General features: G+C 42.9%; 1 protein-coding gene across 1 annotated transcript in view; it reads right to left on the bottom strand.

The window, feature by feature from the left end:
- The window catches only part of DAPK1 (death associated protein kinase 1), a 204,149-nt gene extending 193,399 nt beyond the window's left edge, over positions 1-10,750 (bottom strand). Inside the window, exon 1 of the mRNA XM_068974445.1 lies at positions 10,637-10,750. Within this exon, the coding sequence (XP_068830546.1) occupies positions 10,637-10,698 (62 nt within the window). The 5' untranslated portion in view covers positions 10,699-10,750. The remainder of the gene's footprint in view (positions 1-10,636) is intronic.
- Between the last annotated feature and the right edge of the window lie 11,260 nt (positions 10,751-22,010).

Raw genomic sequence — 22,010 nt, 5'->3', positions numbered from 1 at the left:
CCCCCTGAGCATTTCTGAGCAGCCCTCCCTCCATTGTTGTGCAGCTTTTAGCTGTTCTGGCTTCCCCGAAAGCATGTCTTCCCATCTTGATATGAGCTCCTCCCTCCCTCTTCCCATAGACTCTGGGTGCACTTTGGCAATGGCATCCCATAAGCCCCATCTCTAGCAGCCCACTCTCAAATGCATGGCTAAATTCCTGGATAACTTGTTTCTCAGGAGTTCTGAGAATCACTGACCACACCACAGGGCAGACCAGCGAGGGAGCCCAGCACATAAACTGAGTCCTGGGTCTGAGCCAGCTGAATCAGACAGCCAAGATGGAGCACCCAAACGACATCAAGCTCGGCAGAGTGAGCCCACCCTGGGGGCTGAGCCAAAGACAGAGAAGAAGAGAAGGCGGGAGGATGGAATTGAGGAGAAGTGGGAAGTAACCCACTTCTCCTCAATTTGCTCACTGGGTGCAGGATCCCGCCCCTAGGCGGCCAGGCCAGAACCTGGGTGGGGAAATGAGGAACTAACAGGAAAAGGCAGGCCCCTGAGACCCAGAAGCATGTTCAGGCTCTCTTATTCTGTCTTAGTAAACAGCCACCCCTTCTTCAGCACTTTCTATGTTCCTGCTACTGGGTCAAGCGCCTTACACACATCACATATATCTTTACAACCTTCTGAGGCAGGTATGATTATTATACCAGTTTTACAGATGAGAAAACTGAGTCTCATAGAAGTCAATTGCCTTTCCCAAAGCAAGTGCTTTGTTGAGTCAGGGATGTGGGTCAAAAGCTCTGATCTATATTATCATTTCTGAATATGTACATTCATAGCTTCCCTGGTGGCTCAGACAGTATCTGCTGCAATGCGAGAGACCCAGGTTCAATTCCTGGGTTGGGAAGATCCCGACTGCCATATTCTTGCCTGGAGAATTCCATGGACAGAGGAACCTGGTATGCTACAGTCCATGGGATCGCAAAGGGTTGGACAGGACTGAGAGACTAACACTTTCGAGGCAGATAAACAAGGCCTCCTGTGCAGATAGCTGAATCCCACCCAATGTAAGACACACACAAAGTCAATTTGTGAAACGCCCAATTCATAGGGAGAGCCAAGAATCACAGGGACAAGCCAAGTACAAAAAAAATACCAAATGCCTAGTTATTTACCACAAATTAAGGATACAGAAGATAAGAAAGAGAACCGGCAGGACAAGCCTGGACAGGGGCCACAGAAGGCTGCAGGCCACCACTGGCCAGCTCACTTTGCACTTGCTTTTTGGTTCTCCAGGTTAAAACTTCTCTCTAATGCAGGTAATATCTTTCTTTTAATTTTAAAAAGTATGCTTTTATTGCCCGCCCAGCGTGGGCCAGATGGAGGTGGCTCAGGGTCGGTGGGCGAGGGCACTGGCCTTCACGGGTCTGCATCTTCCTCCGGGCAGGCTAGGTGCACTCACCCGCCAGTCAGGACCCAGCCCCCGCAGGGCTGCGGGCAAAAGGCAGGCTGTGCAATGACTGTGAGCCCCTCCCCATGGGCGCCTGGGTTCTAGATGAAATTAAAGGGCACACTGGGCCTTGGGGAAGGAGCACTGGAGACTCAAGAATGTTGGGAGTATGGACCCAGCAGGACTCTGGATCCTGCTCCACTGTTTCTCCATCTGATTTTGTCCAGTGGGTGCAAAATTAAAAAAAAAAACAAAAAAACTTTTTTTTCAATTATATGCCTCTAAGAATGTTGCTTCTGAAGATAAGCCCTACAAGGACGGTCCATCTTAACTGGTACCATTCATAAAACTGGATATATTCATTCAGTGCCCCAACCACGTTTAGCAAAACCAAGGGACCTGATGTTTCTATACCACAGCTAGGCTTACTGTGTCTGTCCCCAACTGTATGTGCCAAGCTCTCCTATCTCTCTGTGTCAGGGGAGGGGTGGGGAGGAAAGCGAGATGATAAAGCTTCATCCTGGAAAATATTCCACTTGTTCAAATTCACTTTCTCTGCCAAACAATTGAATCAGCTGCCTGAAGCTGGTGAGGAGGCACATCTGACAGGTGTCCAGACTTTGCAGAACTAAAGGGTCACTGCAACTAGCTTCCCTCTATTCCAAAGGCAGTGTGACTTACATGGTGAACAAGTGCCTAGAACAGGGTCTTGAGCACTCTTTCATTAGATTTTTCACCAAATGGGATGACACGTGAGGACTCCACTCTGATGGTACGATGTGGGAAAAGAGACATCAGGAGGAAAACAAGAGCACAGTTGCCTTAGGTCAGGCAGGCCTTGTCCCGAGCACATGGTGCCACTGCAATTATGGTCTGAAAAGAGGTGTAAGCTGGCCAAGGAAGGGGAAGGAAATAAACCTATTGTTATCCAAAGAAAGGGGAGCTCCTGAGGACATTTTGGTGGAAATTTCTGGCACTACAAACAGCAGTTCACGTGCTGAGTCTCAACATCGAGTGGCAAAAACAACACTTAGAAAGAGAATTTCTATATCTACATCTAAGGTATATAGCAGAAACCCTGGCAGTCTCTGGTTTCAGTTAACTGATTTATGTAGCAGTAACATAGTATTTTTAAGATAACAAATAACCTACTAGTTTTTTTTTGACTTACCAAATCTCTAAGAACAGTTCCTCTGGGTATCAGGTGCAACTCAGCATTTACAGCTTCAGCAGTTAGCTGTGAAAAGTCTATTCTTTACAGTATCCATACACCTACAGGGCCAATAGCTTTGTTTTTTTAAAGGGAAGCAGTCTATTATATAATATTAGACTCGAAAGGTTGCAGCTTTTCAACACTCTTTCAGAGACACATATTTCTGCTGCTTACCCATAAACCACAGATGGCAAAAAAAAAAAAAAAAAATAGCTTTAAAGGAGGCAAAACAATTTAGAAAAACTTCTCAAAGTGGGGTGGAAACATCAGAGCAGAATCAGCACAACTACTGATCTCTTCTCCCCCAAGCCACTCCTTCCATGTGCCTACGTATCCCTGACACAATTCTGTCCCATCACCTGAGCTGAGTCTTATCTACCCTCCCATACATATAGCCTAGTCTAAGACAGCAGTATGAGTTGCTAGGCAGACACACAGACAGGCAGTTCCGAGGGAAATTTGACCCTCTTCATGATGGGACCAAAAAAGGTACTGATTATCTCTCCTATGGAAAATTCTACACTGGGAGGTAGACAAGAACATGGTGGACTGAAGTAAGGTCTCAAAAATCCTGGCAATTTTTACAAGTTAAAAAGGGAAGGGCGCGTGGTTCTGAAGGTAGATAACAATGAGTGATGGAAAAATGGAAATTAGCTCATTACTTATAAGTGAAAATTTACTATATCAACTGTCCTGAGATATTTAAAAACCAGTCCCACTCATCACATGATATCTGAGTGGGAATAATCAAAACAGTTTTGACTGAAAATGTGTCCTGCAAAAGTCCACACGCAGAGCCAAATTTTCCAGCTGAAAACCATCAGGCTTATGAATATCAGCACCATTCACATAAACTTTTCAAACACCAGTGATCAGCAGTTCACAGCATTCATTTGTTCAAACATTATGTTCTTCATCCAAAGTTGAAGGTGTTTCTAAAGGGGGAAAAAAACAACTTTCTCCCTACCTCCTTCCCCGCCTGATGTCTCTGAACATAACATTATATTACTGAATAAAATCTCTCAAGGTCACGATTGAAATGTCGACAGGTAGGACACAAGGGAAAGATTCAGGGTCATTTCTCAGAGGTAAGCAACATTATACTTAAATGATCACACTGTGGTCTGTAAGCCACACGAGTGCTTAACGTCACCTCCAAAAGACAGGAATGATAAAGAAGAGTCACTAAGGATCACACCTGTCAGCTATCACAAGAGATTAGTTACCAGCACATGACTGGTTTTGTTTTGTTTTGAACTAGGATTGAAAATGAGACCAAGTAGGTTATGGGTTTGGGCAAAGCTCCGGGAGTTGGTGATGGACAGGGAAGCCTGGCATGCTGCAGCCCATGGGGTTGCAAAGAGTCAGACACGATGAGCAACTGAACTGAACTGAACGGAACATTAAACCTAGAACGGGGATATGGCACTTTCTGTTTTACCTAAGAAAGATGTACTAGTTAGACAGTTATTTTGATTAGATGTTGCAGAAAAACCAAAGATCAATCACTTTTTCCTCTACTCTCTCCTAACTGTATATTTTAAGGAATTCATTTAAAATATTAACAAAGTAGTAATTGTATTTATTATAAAAAATTATATTACCATATAATCTCTTCAATACTGAGGGATGATGCATTCTGTTGTGATAACTTATCACAACAAACCAAAACAAAAGAATCAGGTGTCACTTGCCACATAAAGATTTAAACAATCATACCCCAACCTTAAACCAGACAGACTAGTGATGGTTAATGAAATGAGAAGCTGTCACTTATAGGGTGGCCTATTAGGTAGAGCCACAACGCTCACATATTCCAAGACTCAAAGGTTAAATAATAATGAAAGTGTTCTGTGAACTTTCTAAAAAGCTAAATTATTAACTTTGAGACTTGGTTAGAACTACAGCAGGTTCTAGCGCCATTCATAACCATGGGGCACAAGCCATTTGGAAAAGGCAAGAATGTCGTATGTGTTGTCAAGTGCCCATGAGTGTTCTGAATGCCAAGGGTCAACCTCTGCATGGGTGAAAATGAAAATCCACCATGAAATGGTTACTGGTTACTTCTGACCACCCTTTCCAAGCAGGTATTAAGACAGATGGGCATTAGATGGCTACCTAAACCACTTCTCTTAAATATCAACGTTTCCTGGCTTCCAAAAAAAAGATAATTGCCATATCCTAAGTAGTATGAAGTATATAATGACAACAGTCCTGCTCAGGAGTCCAGGTCCATCTCTTGCTACCTACCAACCAGCTACCTCAAGAAAGCTACTGGGCCTACAGTCTGATGAAATGAAACAAGAAGAAAGGACTCTCTGACTGCTCCGCTTCTTCTAAGGTCTAATTGTCCAAGGGTCTTGGCTGCCCTTCACCAACAAAAGCTTCTCCCCTCCCCTCTATCGGTAGGTAGCTTTCTTTGTCTCCTGATCAGAAATAAGCTTTTACACTAAATTCATGTTTTATTTCATGCATATGAAATACAAGATTAGGTTAGGTTAGGTACACAAAGCAACTGACTAGAATTAAAGGTGAAAGTTCATAACACATTCCCCGGCAGGGTGTCCCAGAAGTCAGACAACGCAATCTTGACCTTGAGGTTCACCTCTCATCCCCCTACCACAGCATCTCTGAAGCCTCTCCCCTCCACCCCTCTCCTCAGTGCACACACACACACACACACTCACACACTAATGCCTCAAGGAAATGCACTCTGCACTTCAGAGGTTACAGATTTGCTGGGAGACCAGAGGACATGTCTGACAATGGCACCTCTTCTGACATAATACCGTATTTGCAATTACTGAAATTAATCTGAGCATCCATCTCTGTAAGCTTATGGTGTTTTTTATGGCTTTATGGAGTGAGCCAATGCTATGGGGCTTTTAGGTTCCTAAGCAGCTGGGTGAGACACAAGCCTAGAGTAAAGAGTACAGAGGGGCCAAGAAAGCTGTTTCAATGTTCCCTGGCTTCTCCATCAATAAGCACCTCCATACCCTACATTCCTGGGGTATGCCCCACTAGGTTCCAGTGAGCTGAATTTCTGTGTTCCCAGGAGGTCCAGAGGCACATTCCTCATTCTCAGTGCTGGCCAGCAAGCATTCAGCCCAAATGCCACTCAGCACTGTCACCACGCCCTCCCTTCACATTCTAGAAGACTATTATTAGATCTCCCTGAAATGCACAGAATTTTTAAATCCCTGACTGTTATCTCTAATAGGTATATTTGAACTTTATCTCTCTTAAAGCTTGGCTGCCTTTCCCATCAGAGCAAACATCTGAGGGGACAAGAAGGCAGAAATGAAAAGAGAAAACTCACAATCAGCGAGGTCCTACAGGATGATCTCACTAGTCAACCCCACGAGCCTTTGAGCCCCACTTCCAAGGAGAAAACATGCTTGGAGGTCTCTCCTTCCACCCTCACCCCCATCCCCATGAGACTGCCAGTATTCTTAAGACTGATTTCTGCAGTTCACAGTAAATCAACTGAAAGATGTACTCAGACTGTCAGGTTTATTATCAATATAGCTCCTTATGTTGATTAAAATGCTCATGGATTTTATGCCAAAATGAGAATGTTTTAACTTTGAATTATTATCTTCCAGTGACCATCCAAACAAATGTAGAATATGTAAGGCTCCACTGTGTTTTGTTTAAAACTCATCTTGTGCTTAGAAATTTTGGCTGCTGTGCACATTACTGTTCAGCCAGAGAATGCAAAAGCAAAAGCAGCTCTTATTTTGATGAGCTGCAGTCTTTAATATCCTGTTTATCCCCACCAGTCATCACTTATTGAGGGTCATATACATGTAAATATATATGGGGTGTTCATGATGCTTTATGAATATTAATCCATTCATTCATTCAATCAGCAAGCATTTATTGAGCACCCAGTATCACACATCTAATTAGGAATAAGAGATAAAAAGTGATGAGAAAGTCCAAGGCCACAACCTTGTGACACGTTGTGGGGAAAGCAATCAAACAAGTAATGAGTATTCACTGTGGTAAATGCTGTAATGAGGAAAAGAGGTTATTAAAAATAATATCTAGGGCAGTGACTATGTATCCGATGTTTACAGCCACTGCCTCCAATTCTCACAACATCCTGCAAAGGTAGGTATCTTCCCACTTTCCGGTGTACCAGGCTGTCCCATGCTAAACACTGCCTCTCCATCTGTGTCGGCATCCACATCATCGTTTGCATCTCAGATCCCCATTCTGGTCTCAATATTGAACCTGCAGGCCTGCATTAACTTATTCAGGCATCGATCAAATTTTTGCCTGGAATTATAAAGCACATTGTATACCTTGGGGAGAAAAGAGACCAGAACACACTCTAAAGGAACTTTCAAGTCGGCTACATGGAGTAATACAAGAACATTAATAACACAAAGCAAAGATGGAGTATGGACCGGGCAGTCTGTGGTCACGATCAGTGGAGTGCTTCAGACAAGCCATTTGGCTTCTGAAAGGGAGAGATCATTGTGGAGAGATTTATTCAGGAGGTAGGACCAAGGTCTTAAGATCACATAAGGTCAGACTGGAAGAGAAACAAGGCCAGTCCTTAGGAAGGCAGTGTTCAGAGAGGTGCCCGGAAGGCTCACAGATTAGGCTGAACCAAAGCCAGGGGTGAAACTGGAGCCTGATGGTGGGACAAGCCAGACTTCAGCTGCCCCAAGCGCCCGCTGATAAGAGATGCTAAGGCACCTGGGGCATTAAAATGACCCAGAGTAACAGCACATGCAGAAATCCACATTTGTAAGAACTCCTCCCAGAAACCACTACACATGACGGAAGCAGTTCTTCATTTCACTTCCTGGGATAGAGGCTGAGACCCAAAGGACCTCCTGGAGTCAACAGAGGTCACCAAACAATACTCTAATGATGAAGTCCTTTTCACAGCAGGCACTTGTCTCCACTTGACTTCAAGGCCAGAGCTGCATTGTTCAGAAAATCAGAGTAGAGAGGCTGAGGACCGTCAGCAATGGGCCTTCCTCACGGCCCTTTACCCACAGGCCCTTCCCCAAATTGGTAAACAGACACTGAAAAGAATATCGGATTGCAAACCAAGTTATTAGCGTGCCTGAAATACTCACGTCTCAACCAAGTTCTGCCGATGATATCTTTGTTTGATAAAATATTTTTACATGTCTTAGATTACTTGATACTCACAACAGTCATGAAATAAGCACTAGGCCTCTAATTTAATAGATGAAGATCCTGAAGGTCAGGGAGGATAAGTGACCTATTCAAAGTTATAAAGCTACTGAGCCATAGAGCCAATTTTGGATCAGACTATCTGTCCAGTGGTCTGTCTGCTCTGTCACTACTGCAGATGATCATAAAACTTCATAAAGCTTTTTAGAGCTGACAAAGAGTTTTTATGGTAGTCCTGGCAATATACACACTAATATACAGACAGAGACACACACACTCTCGCCCTTGTACGTACAAACTTTTGTTTTCATAAAAGTAAAGTGACAATAGTAATAACCATAATACTATATTCTACTTGTTAAAAAACCCATCTTTCCTCCTCTAGATAGGACTTTTCTCAGCTCATTTATAAGGTGAAGAAGAAGTGAAGTCGCTCAGTCGTGTCCGACTCTTTGTGACCCCATGGACTATAGCGTATCAGGCTCCTCCCTCCATGGGATTTTCCAGGCCAGAGTACTGGAGTGGGTTGCCATTTCCTTCTCTAGGGGATCTTCCCTATCCAGGGATTGAACCCGGGTCTCCCACATTGTGGGCAGACGCTTTATCCTCTAAGCCACCAGGGAAGCCCTTTATAAGGTGAGTAGCTATTATTTAGATTACTGCTAAAGATACATGAGTGAAGTCTTAAATCCTAGATGTTGGCCTATTTGTAACTCACCCTTAGAACAACCTTGCTTTTGTGTTAAATATCTGCCCATTTCCATTTTGCAACACTAAGCTCTTGCCTCCACTCCTAATCTCGCAGTGACACACAAAGCAGCATCTTTCCCAAATGTTCATCTTATGCCTGCATTTGTTTTCAGGAAGTGGCAATTTCCCAGCAGACATAAAATTCACAGGACTTGAAAAAAACTTCAAAAAAAAAAATCCAACTATTTACCCCATTTTTAGACAAAAACAAAAGACCTATTAGACAGATGGGCACGTATACTTTTTTTTCAAAATTCCCAACTCCCAGTTTTTCAGAGCACTTCTTTGAAATTCATAGGTCACACAAATTAAAATTCTCAATAAACAATTTGTCATTTAGTCTTGCACAGTGGGGAGAAAATTATACACAGAAATGTAGAACGAGCCAGAATCAAAGCCAACTGCTAGTGACAAATGAGCAAACCATTTCCCATAGCAGAGGCAGAGGGCCTGTCATCACACCCATGAAATAAAGGATCACAAACTCCCCCATCAGCCACAGGGAGTCCTCAGTTTTTGTTTTTCCTTCTCATCACATAATTCTATCAAAAGATCTTCATGAAAATAAGGTCAGCATATTTAATCTATAAAGCAGTCACCTCACCTACTTTTAATCATCTCTCTTTATGAGAGAATTTATATAATCAGGCCACACTACACAAACAGAATTTAAATATAGTTTTTCACCTTTCTCCCCTGTTCCCAAAGGAAAACTCCATGTACCACTCATCTTGCTAAAAGCCACAGGAATAAAGTGACTTAATTCTAGTTAAACCAAATATTTCAACCACATACTCTTAAACCTTAATCTTAAACATATCCACGAAATGTGAATTTTGAAAGCTTTTCTTCGTACTCATTCAGTAAATCTCCAGTATACAATAAACTTCCCCTAAGCACAAGCTCCCAGTGATGTTCTTAGTTCATACTAAATGTATACAGAAATATTTTATATAATAACTTTAAAAACATTGCTTTTAGCCTGAACTATTACTTGAACTTGAAAAATATTTTAAACTCAACTTCAGTTCTCATAAGGGAATCTAGGCTGTGGGTGTTTTTTAATTTCCTTTTCATGGGGAAAAAGGAAGCACTGAATCAGACAACAGATGTATATGGAAAAACACATATTTTGATACACATATTAAATAAAGACATACTTTTTTGTTTGTTTAAAGATTCTTCTGTCTACTTGACTCACAATACAAATAAACCACAGTCAAATTCCTTATGCTGAATTTAAATTAAGGTGTGAAACTTGGGTTTTCTGCTGAAGTCAGACCAGAGCACAACCCACTTTGTCAAATCCCCAGTCAAGAGGAGACCCATCCGGCCCTTCCATGTCCCCAAAGAAACGGTTCTTTGTTCACCTGGAACTGAAAGGCTCCACTTTCAGAATGACAGCTCCTGCAGCAATGGAAGTATGCTTTGAATCCAGATAGCCATATTAGCCTCGCCATCAGGGATTTGTTAAAAATTTAACATCTTGAAAGAAAGCAAAGCAAGCAACCACTGACACCAACTGGGTAATTAAACTGCTGGTTCAAGGAAGTTTCAAAATCTAAACCCAACATCAACATCTGGTAAGTCTTCATGTGTGACCTACCAATACTTGTTCATGCATGTTACTCCGAAAGTTCATAAAGAGGGAAGGTATTAAGCTTTTAAAAGCCTATTAATTGGTTTGTTCTCTCTATCTGAATCACAGATAAGTAGCTAACTCCAGTTCCAACTACGCATCAGCTTTTGCCTCATTGTCTCAGAAGGGCAAAAGCTGACAAGAGTTACTGAAGACAATTAAATCTGTTCTTGTCCAGGGTTCTCGATCAATACACTGCATCATAATCTAACACTGAAATTGCCTCTTCACCCCCAACCCCTTGGATGAGGCAGTTTATTTCTGGGCCCTAGTCCTTGCTAGGTTAGTAACTCTTTTCTCTATAATTTGCACATCTCTTAGAAGGGCGAGGGAGACATCTGAATTCAAACTCCATTTGTTTACCGCCCGCTACCCGCAATACTATGCATTCCCACCATCCAGAAACTTGAGCTTTCGGCACCCCACCCCACCTGCCCCGTACCTGCCAAGTTCCTCGCCGGTGTCGTAGTAATCATCCACGTTTTCCTGCCTGAACACGGTCATGATAAACTGTCACGCGTCACCAAAGCCCAGCGCACTTCAGCTCCGCTTCCCAAACCATCACCACCACTCCGGCGCCTCCGTGGGCCCCTCATGCATCACTCAGCAGTCCTTTAAAAAAAAAAAAAAAAAAGAAAGGCAATATAATAATAAAATGACAACCCCAAAAGGAAGTACCCTTCCCCTGGGCTAATTCTAGCTCGCTGAAGACCACCTCTCCGGAGCTGCCCCACCCCGCCGGGTGGAGAGGAGCACTCTTTGTTAAACCCCAGCATAGGGATGCCCCCAGCCCAGCATCGCTGGCGCACTCGTGTGGCCCGGCACCGCCGCACCCCAAGGTCTGAGTCTCCGAAAGCAAAGCGCGGAGGACCGATCAGCACCCGCTCCGGAAGTCGCTGGCCTCCCCGCCTCCTCTTTCTATGCACACACGCCCACCCAGCTCCCCACCTCCAGGGGCGCCGCGGAAGAATGAAGCCCTCGCCCGGGCGGAAAGCGCCTGGCTGGAAGCATCCCTCTCCTGCCAGCAGCAGCCGTGCAGCCCCCGCGCCACCTCTCGGCGCCCGCAGTTCCCCGGACGCCACGGCCACCTTCTCTCTTCCCTCGAGCCAAGCTGTCCCCACAGGCACATTCCTGGCGACTCCCGCTCGGTTACCCAGCCGACCCGGCGTGCGGCCGCCCGGGGGAGCAAGGGAGGGAAGGGAGCGGCCGAGGGAGGCGCGGCCGCCGGCTTCCAGTCTTCGCGCCCCGAACACAAAGCGCCCGGCCCGCGCCACCTGTTCCCATCCGGCCCGCGGGGCTGGGGGAACCTCCTGGTGGCGATCCCACTTCTCCCCTCAGCCAAGTTTACCCTGCCTCGGCCTTCCCTGTTGTCTTGGGCGCTGCCCGGGCAAACCTCGTCGTGCCGCGGCCGCGAAAGCCAAAGCAAGCTGCGGGGCTCGGGAGGAGCAGAGAGTCGCGCGCGGCCACTCACCCGGGCGCCCGGGAGCTGCCCGGGTCCTTCCCGGGCGCTGTCGGAGGCCGACGGTAGGCGCCAGCGCCCGAGACGAGCTGGGCGGCGGCGGGAGTGCAAGGAGGCTGAGAGTGGGGGCGCGGATCCCGCGCGTCCGCCCGGCGTCGGCCCGGCCTGGCTCTCCCGCTCCGGCTCCGGAGCAGCCCCGCGGCTCCTCGCCGCCTTCCGGGCGGAGGGCTGCCGACAGGCGGCCAATAGGGACCCCGCGGGCGGGCTGGCGACACGGCCCACCCACCTCCGAGCTGCCCGGCCGGGCCGGCGCTGCAGCTGCTGCGCTGCGCTGGCTGCTCCTCCCCGCTCGGCTCTTTGGGCTCGCTGGCGCGCTCTACCGCGCACACCCCCACACCAACCCACTCACCCTACACCAGCGCAGAGAGCGGTCGCGCGCAACGTGGGTGCCCCACCTGTGACAAGCGGCTACGCTGCCCTCTTCCGCTAGGATCCAGAGGAATGCGATTCCTTCCTCCTGCAAAGGTGTTTTGAGCCTCCAGCGTGTGCCAGGCACGGTGCTTGGCACCGGAAAATCACAACAGATCATAAGTTTTTAAAAATCTCTGCCCTTCTGAAACTTACATTTTGGCAGAGAAACTAGACAATAAGTATATAAACAAATAAATGAGATCATTTTAGAAAGGATGGGTTCTGTGGAGACAATACTGATGGATAACACGATAAATAATGACAAGAAAGGAGTAGACCTCATTAGGAGTTTCTCTACGGGACTGGAGTGAGGAGTTTCTCTAGGAGACTGGTGTTTTGAGCTGAGATCTGGACTGTGAAAAGATATGAAACCAAAGAATAAAGTTTAGGGTATCAGAGGCCCAATGTAACAGCAGCAACGAAAGGCTTATGTGTGCAGTCCAATACGAATTGGTTATTGATGAGTTGAAATGTGGTTAGTCCAGAATTAGGTGTGCAAAAAGTATGAAAAATACACATGGGATTCCAAGACTTGGTATAGAAATAAGGATAAAAAACATTTCTTGAATATTTTTTATGTTAAATGTATGTTCAAATAATAGTATTTTGTGCTATTGGGTTAAATAAAATATATTATTAAAATTAATGTCACTTTTTACTTTTCAAAATGCAGATATTATAAAACATGAGTACCTATGTTGCTTGCAGATATTTCTATGGTCTTCTTAGAGATCCCATACCTACTGGAGATCCTTATCCATTCTCTCTGCTTCTTACCCCAGGCCCCCACCAAGCCCTGAGATGTGAGAAACAGAAAGGACGTTTCCCTATAAGGACTGCTGTACCTGCAAGCTCAGTCATGTCTGACTTCATGTGACCCCATGGACTGTAGCCCACCAGGCTCCTCTGTCCATGGGATTTCCCAGGCAAGAATACTGGAGTGGGTTGCAATTTCCTTCTTCAGGGGATCTTCCAGATGCAGGGATTGAGTCTTCTGAGTCTCCTGCATTGGCAGGCAGATTACTTTACCACTGAGCCTCCTGGGAAGTCCATACAGACTGCTGGGAATCCTTAAACAGAGAAAAGCTCCTATTGGAAAAATCTACCTTACTGCTGAGAGTTACTAAAATTGTTCTGTGAACACATTGAGAATTCAGCTCCATGTCATTGTTCAAATTTCCAGATTTTCCAAAATGAGATGGTTTAAACTGTCTTTGTGCTAAGTCTCTTCAGTCGGGTCCGATTCTGTGTGACACCATGGAGTGTAGCCTGCCAGCTGTCCATGGGGATTCTCCAGGCAAAAATACTAGAGTGGGTTGCCATTTCCTTCTCCAAAACTCTCTTTAGTTCAACAGAAATTCTTCAGGTAAAAAAGAATACTCCTCAGATCTTATGTGAGACCCTCCTCTTAAAGAACATTTCATATAGTGACCCACAGAAAGGGCACACATTTATTATGACAGAATCAAAGGAAGATTCCAAATTGGGAGGCATTATCAATCTAAGTGATGGGTTTCAGAATTAACACAAAAGGATCTTGAGAGGTGAGAAATACAGGCAAAAATAACAAAAAAAAGTGATTCATTTTGGGAAAATGCAATTGAATACATCTGTTGGCGGGAGGAATTAAAAACACAGACTTGAGTGCTTGTGGATGACTGCTTTAGGGGTAATATTTTCCTGCAAAATAAATAAATAAGTTTTCCAAAGCAGTGAGAAGAACTGGCTCTGTTTGGTGACCAGCATGTCTTCCCTACCTTATTGGACATGAGGATCACAGTGAATTTTCTAGAATATTAAATAAAAGTACAGACTTGGGAGTTGCACGGTTGGATCTAATATTAGTGGAACTATTTAATCCTAGCTGTGAATGACCCTGACTGTATCCTTTACCTCTTAGGTTCATGTCTGCACTAATTTAGGCAAGGATTTTAGACAGAGAAATGTGCCAAAATTCAGTGAAGAAGCTGAGTCCAATTCTCCTCCAAGAATATGAAGTAGCTGTGTGGCTTGAGTTTAAGAAAATGTAGTAGAAGTTGACAGGGTGTAACACCCTCCTAAGGCCGGGTCATAAGGTTTTAGAGCTTCTGCCTAATACTCTCTGATTCTCTCTCTCGCTCTTTCTCTCTCTTCCTCTTGTTCTCTCCACACACTCCAGAAGCCTTCAGCTGCCATGGTTACACTGGGGCTGCCATGTGGAGGGACCATGTGGAGAGATCACAGAAAGAGAGAAGCCCAAAGAAGCCAGCTGTTCCAGCCCCACCCCCACTCTCAGCTATTTGTGCCTTCACAGCCCCAATTTTGGGAGCAGAATAAAGGACTGTTACCATTCTAAGTCATTATTTTGGGGTGGTTTATCATGAGGCAATAGATAACTTATGTAAGAAAACTTAGCTCTTAACTTGTGCCAAATGATAATCAGACTGAATTATCCTCTTGCTTAATCTTCAAACAACTCTAAATTAATTGTTTTTTCCACTTTATATTTAACCTTCTTAGTCTCAGTTTCATCACCTGCAAAATGGGAACAATAAATAGACCCTTGTGTTTTCCTCAGAGTTGCTGGAAGATTCTAAAGAGATGATGCATGAAACAAGGCTTTGTACATTATAAAATACATCAGAATGTTGGTATTATATCTTCTAACATATTCCAAGCAAGAAGAGTTCTTAGGGACATCTCTTTCAAGAAGATGACAATACTACAATCCTGAAATTATGAGATTCAATCTGGAAAGGACTTCCATGAAGAGAACTTGATTATGATATGGACTGTGACTTATGATAATCATGATGATACCATTTAAAACAGACTCAAGTATAGAATTTAGGACATTATTTTACATCTGCATTAGTCAGGGTAAAATAACTGCTGCTAAAAACTCCACAGATCTTAGAGGTCTGATGAATTTAAAGGTTTATTTCTTGCACTCAGAACAGATAACTTGCAGGAATTAGAGAAAGGGTTCCCCTCCACATAGTCATTCAAGGATCCAGGCTTCTGTCCTCTAATAGATCCATGGTTCCTCGGTACACTGAGTTTCTCAGTTGATCCTTTTCATCTGTTGGCTGATGAGAGAAGAGAGAATTCAGAAAGGACTGCACTGAAGTTTTTTTAGGGGGTCAGGTTTGAAGTCTGAGGCTTAACAGTTTGTTAGAAAAGATGTTCTAATAGCAAAGAGAGTGGAATACACTAGCTCAGTTCAACTTTGGGTTACTTTTTGTGACATGCCTTTGGCTTTTATCAAGGGCTAATATTTTTAAATGGCCACAGGAAGAATGTTTCTGCACCTGTGGTTTCCCTGTTGAAGATATTGCCCATTATGTAGTTGAGTGCCTCTTATGTAGACAGCCACATGACTGACTCCAATTCTTTTCCGCATTGAGCACTGAGAGAACTCATCACTTCTCTACGCTTTCTGACCGAATGATGTTTCTTTTTTGTGATAATGAAAATTACAGAGCTCACTTTGTTTTCCATTTTCCCCTGGCTTCCAGAAAGCACATGGCAAGATCCGAAAATATAATCCTCCAAGTAATGTCCAATTTGCTATACTCTCTGAATCAATCAATAAGCATTTATTGTCCGATATATATTAAATACTAAGGATGCAAAGATAAATAAAACATTCTCAGTCCTCCGGGAACTCAATCCAGTGAGGGAGACTAAAGATCAAAGGGACAATTCTACTAAAGTGTGGTTGTGTTAGATATAATCCATTTATTTCTCTAGATGTACTTTCTACGCTTCTCTACCTTTACAGGTCGCCAGGCTGGTTGTAAGATTATTGTAATTCATTACCTTGTCCTCTGGTGGGTTTGGCCAATGAGGTACCAGGCATGGGGTGAAGGAGAAGGGAGGCAAAGGAGGCCAGGGTAATTATTGTCCTGCTTTTCTCACTGCAAGTTTGCCTTGGTCACTATCAAACAAAAGTCACTGCTCCTCAAAGGTAAATTTTCTTTGTGATTGTCTCTGTACAGGTGTTATTGGTAACCACTCTCTCCCCTAGTTTCTTCAGACCTAGAGCTGATGGCAGCTCCACATTACAGACCTGGAGTTCCTGCCCCATCCTTCGTGGCTCCTCTGTACCTCTTGCACACCTTGTTGAATCATCCTGATTTGAGTGTCCCATCTCTTTCTTCTGCAACCCCCACAAACTGCTATGGAAACACAAAGGGAGGGCACTTAATTCAGATTAAAAACGGGGATGGAGGGTGACAATGGGTGAATCTGAGGTTTCAGGGAAGTTTCCTGGGGGGGGCTGATGATCCTTCTAAAAACCTGTGAAAGCAGATTAAGAGCTAGCAGAATAAAGTGGTGGGTGATGGGGTGGTGGGTTGTGAGGCGGGATGGCTGGGAGAGAAGGACATCCAGGGAGAGGAGAACAGCGAGGGTGAAATCATGGATGTGAGGAAGATAATGGCTTGTTTAGGAATCTGTAAGTAACTAGAGTTTGGGTAGTGAAACATTCCAATGTAAGAGTAGCATGGGGAAGGGTCTTTTGCACTGTGTCCAGCACTTGGATAAGAGCAGAAAGGTAAACCAAGGGAGAGCTTGACAGTCTTGTCCACTGTGCTCAGCACTTGGGTCTTCTCTCTGAAGACTCTCTGATACCCGGGGTGATCTGTGCTAACTTGGCACATCCTAGGAGACAGTGGGGAGAGAGAAACAATGGGGAACTTTAAGGAGGTAGAACTCATAGGACTTGGTACCAGAGGAAAAGGACAGAAGTTTAAGGTGTCCATGGGGCATTTAGATAACATCCCTGTGGAGAAGGGTTCCTATGGGAGAACAGAGGTAATTCTTGTGTACACCATGGGAGATTTGAGCATGAGTGAGTCAGCTGAGCAGCTATGGGTTTTGCTTGTATATCTTGAGGTCAGAAAGAGTTCAGTTCAGTCCAGTCGCTCAGTCGTGTCTGATTCTTTGCGACCCCATGAACCACAGCATGCCAGGCCTCCCTGTCCATCATCAACTCCCGGAGTTCACCAAAACTTATGTTCATCGAGTCGGTGATGTCATCCAACCATCTCATTCTCTGTCATCCCCTTCTCCTCCTGTCCTCAATCTTTCCCAGCATTAGGGTCTTTTCAAATGAGTCAGCTCTTCCCATCAGGTGGCCCAAGTATTGGAGTTTCAGCTTCATCAGTCCTTCCAATGAACACCCAGGACTGATCTCCTTCAGGATAGACTGGTTGGATCTCCTTGCAGTCCAAGGGACTCTCAAGAGTCTTCTCCAACAACACAGCTCAACAGCATCAATTCTTCGGCGCTCAGCTTTTTTTATAGTCCAACTCTCACATCCATACATGACTACTGGAAAAACCATAGCCTTGACTAGACGGACCTTTGTTCACAAAGTAATGTCTCTGCTTTTTTAATATGCTGTCTAGCAGAAAGTGTTAGAGTGGTGAATTGAGACCTCATGAATATTGAGTGCCTCAAATGCCTCCTGTATGTACAATGCATTATAAATATTTGCTGTCTTCTTGGTCTAATAGGTTACTAACTTCCTTATCTGTGCTTAACACATCTTGCAAGTTTAATCCATCCCATTTGTTTTCTTGTTTTCTATAACAGAATTGAATATTCACAACCAAAATGTCGAATGCACATTGCACAACTCCTTCTGAGCTGTGAGATAAATGAAACACTTCTCTGACCCCTTCTCCCACCATTGCTCTGGACTCAGCCCCACATGCTCCTCAAACTTCATGTATCAAAGACTGACCTCATCTTCTCATCCCCCAAATAACTCATCCATCTGTATTTCAGCTCACATGATAGCAATATCTACCTAATCACTTAACCCCAAATTTGGGTATTGCCCCCACTCTGTCCTTTTCCTCTGGTACCAAGTCCTATGAGTTCTACCTCCTTAAAGTTCCCCATTGTTTCTCTCTACCCGCCATCTCCTAGGGTGTGCCAAGTTAGCACAAATCACCCCAGGTATCAAAGAGTCTTCAGAGTGAAGACCCAAGTGCTGAGCACAATGGACAAGACTGTCAAGCTCTCCCTTGGTTTACCTTTCTGCTCTTATCCAAGTGCTGGACACAGTGCAAAAGACCCTTTCCTTCTCTACTTTTTTGTAGTGTATAATTGTAAAGATTAGGACTTTCCATTACCTGCCTGGCCCTCTGCCCTGGAGTTTAAGACCCTGAATTTGAGACCCTATGGCATGCATTTTGCCTACTTGGCTATGCCTACTTTCCTTTGACTCAGTTTCTTCCAATTTTCATTTGCTTATTTTATGGTATTGAATGCTTTGCTGCTGCTGCTGCCAAGTTGCTTCAGTTGTGTCCGACTCTGTGTGACCCCAGAGAAGGCAGCCCACCAGGCTCCCCCTTCCCTGGGATTCTCCAGGCAAGAACACTGGAGTGGGTTGCCATTTCCTTCTCCAATGAATGAAAGTGAAAAGTGAAAGTGAAGTTGCTCAGTCGTGTCCGACTCCTAGCGACTCCATGAACTGCAGACTACCAGGCTCCTCTGTCCATGGGATTTTCCAGGCAAGAGTACTGGAGTGGGTTGCCATTGCCTTCTCCAGAATGCTTTGCTAACCTTCATTAAAACCTTCGTTTAAAATAAACCAAAAAAACAAAAAACAAGTGGGATGTAAACAAACTCATAGAAATCACTGACCAGTGTATGAAAGGCCATAGGAGATTATAAACGTCTCCAGATACAGGCTTACTTTGGTCCCTAGCCTGATTTCTTTTGTGCGTTGCCCAGTTTCTTTTAGGTTCAGACACTGGCTGGAACAAAAGATTGGTAACACTGAATCACTGAACAGCACTCATAAAACTCATGGCCCAGAATGTCAGCCATGTTCTTAACTAGAGGTGCATAGAACTGTGTCTAAGCACTGTACATGTCACTCATTTTACTGTTAAATGCAAATATAACATTCATATAACTCCTTATCGCTCCATAGAGTTCCTGCTATTGGATTTTTAGTGCAGTTAGCCACCAGATTATACAGCATTTCCCCATTTGGATACAATGAATAAAGTTGGGACCATATCCATTTGGATATAGAGGGAAGGGGAAGAGTGGAACATTCAAGAGTTTCTGTTTTGTCAAACAAACTTAAAGCAAAACTGAAAGAAAAGTTACCCCTAAGGAAGCACTTGACATTACTCTTCCATTAGAAATGGGTGTACAAATCATAATTACAGGTGAAATCTAAGCTTACAGCTGCATTGATTTAGTGAAGGTAATTCTATTTATTTTCTACTGTTTCTAATCTTTTTTTCCCTCTATCAGTAAATAATGAACCTCTTTAAAATAATCAGATTTAATATCATTGTTTTATATTTATTTTCCTTTAAGAAAAAATTATGGTAAAAATATTTTACCAAATTCTTTTTTTTGGACATGGAGGTATTAAGTATTACAGGAGGAGATTCAATATCAGTGAAAGCCTCCACATTTCTTGGCATGGTTTCATGAAATACAGGTCCCGTTACTCAAGCCAATGAAGTGATTTACAGCCTTATTCATAGCAGTTTGGTAGGATTTATAGAAACATTGCTTTTTTAAAAAAGACAAACATCATAAATTTTTCAAGAAGGTTTTGTCAGTCTGAAGATTTGAAAATAAAGCAATACTCTTTGACCCTTTCAATGCTGTATTCTCATAAATCTACACACCTATAAAATTGATAGCTTTTGTTTACATAGACTAAATAAGCCCAAATATATTCTTTTTAAAAAGTTGTATTCTTACAATGGGGATAATTTAACTTGTTGCTTAAGTATTTCCGCCATTTTCTCTTAATTTTAAGAAATATTGAGATGATAAAAATTTCTGAGGAAATACTACTTAAGAACACTATACTGGATTTATAACTTCTTAGGAATCCAGAATTACTTCTAATTGTTTCATACTCACTCATTCATTTAATTATTTATTGAGTCTTAAGGATAATGGTGAATAAGACAGAACCAGGCAGTAATGACTTAGAAGTAGCTACATTTTATATTTCTGTTTTAATAGAATCCTCTTAAAAAAAGGATCGACTTGGTTTTTCTGAAATTTCCTGATTAAGATTCCTAGAAGAAATCTTCCCAATGGAGCTCTCCAACCTCAATCGATAAGAGTAGTTCCTAATCAAGTCTATACAATAAAAAAGACATAATAGCTGAAAATGTACCTCCCACCTCTTCTGTAGACCTTCACACCACTGCCAGATCTCCAGTTTACTGAACTGTCTTAATATTTAAAAAACATAAGATTCCCTCACTTTTTGCAAAGGTGGTTAAATTTTCAAATATTAGCTAAATAGATTCTTCCATATATTAAAAATAATAATCACATCTAGGGAGAATTCCCTGGCAATACAGTTGTTAGGACTCCAAGGGGAATACGGGTTCAATCTCTGATCAGGTAACAAAGATCTGGTTTGCCGCGAGGTGTGACCAAAAAGAAAATTACATTTCAGTTGACTTAAATATGTCTTCAATGACTTAAATATGTCTTTTTAAAATGAGTTTTGCCCACTTGGTTTGCAAAGTCAAATATTTTTCAAATATTTGATTTAAGTTTTTAAAATACTTACAGACTCCTTGAGTGTTAAAAGTCCATGTTTTGTATCTTTAAGAGATCTCAAAAAGTTAGTACTAAAAAAGAGTGATGGGCTTCCCTCGTGGCTCAGCTGGTAAAGAATCTCCCAATGTGGGAGACCTGGGTTCAGTCCCTGGGTTGGGAAGCTTCCCTGGAGAAGGGAAAGGCTACCCACTCCAGTATTCTGGCCTGCAAATTCCATGGACTGTATAGTCTATGGGGTCACAAACAGTCAGGCACAACTGAGCGACTTTCACTTCACGCACATAATGGCAGTGAAACTTTGGATTAATGGCCTTTTAGCTACAATGATGTTCTGATATACAAACAGTCTGCTTTTAACCAAAATGCATTTGAGGAAACTAGAACATCGTGCAACCCACAGTGTAAACATATAGTGCTTTTCCATGGGAAGAATGCAATAACTGGAGGTTGTACTACTGACCAAGGGTTTGGCATGATATAAAACATGGCAGTAAACAAAAATATGTCATAAAAATCAAGGCTCAGCAACAATGACTCTATGAAGATACAAAACAGCAAAATTATGTTCCAAGCCTAACAAAATGGGCATAAATGCACTGTAGACATCACCACAGCACTCCACTGTTACAGATACATGTGTATATATGTATGTATGTCATATAAAATGCATTTCACAGTATCATAAATTCTAGTTAAAATAGTATGCTGAATAAAATATGCATTAATTAAACAGTTCATCAATAATAATTATGCTTATTTTCTAAGTTTGAAAGGACTTTGGGGAGATAATTGGCATGGACCAGGTTTCTAATATCTGTTCAAGAAGGTTTAAGGTGATTCCCCTTTCTCTCTTAGAAAAGTTCCTTAAAACAGTGAGAAGCATTGGAATTCATCAGTGCTGCTTCAAAGGATGGTATGAAGTTATCAACATGTGTTACTTGTTCACATCAATGGCTACTACACTGAGAAGTAATTTTTTAAGGATCTCAAGTTTGACCAAACATCTCTTCTTCACTGTTTGCTGCATCATCAATTTATTTACAAATTCTGTTTATCATGAAATAAAAGGAAAGCTCCCAGAAAAGAATACAGAACAACATTTCCAGTTCACTGGAAAACCTTGAACTTATAATAATAGTTTTATGTATTCTAACAGAGTTAATCAAGAAAGGCATATAACAATCTGAGCAACCTGAGCTCTTTCTTTGGTTTCTAACGGAAGCCATGCAGTGAAAGCAAAAAGACATTTTGAACTTTACTGTATGGCAAATAAGAAACCTTAAAACCCTCTAGCTATGAGTTATTAGAAACACTAATAACATACAAAAACATCATTTAA

This window comes from Capricornis sumatraensis, chromosome 6, assembly GCF_032405125.1.
Source record: "Capricornis sumatraensis isolate serow.1 chromosome 6, serow.2, whole genome shotgun sequence".
Classification (NCBI taxonomy): Eukaryota; Metazoa; Chordata; class Mammalia; order Artiodactyla; family Bovidae; genus Capricornis; species Capricornis sumatraensis.
The sequence above is the reverse complement of the archived record's forward strand: the minus strand, read 5'-3'. Positions and strand labels throughout refer to the sequence as shown.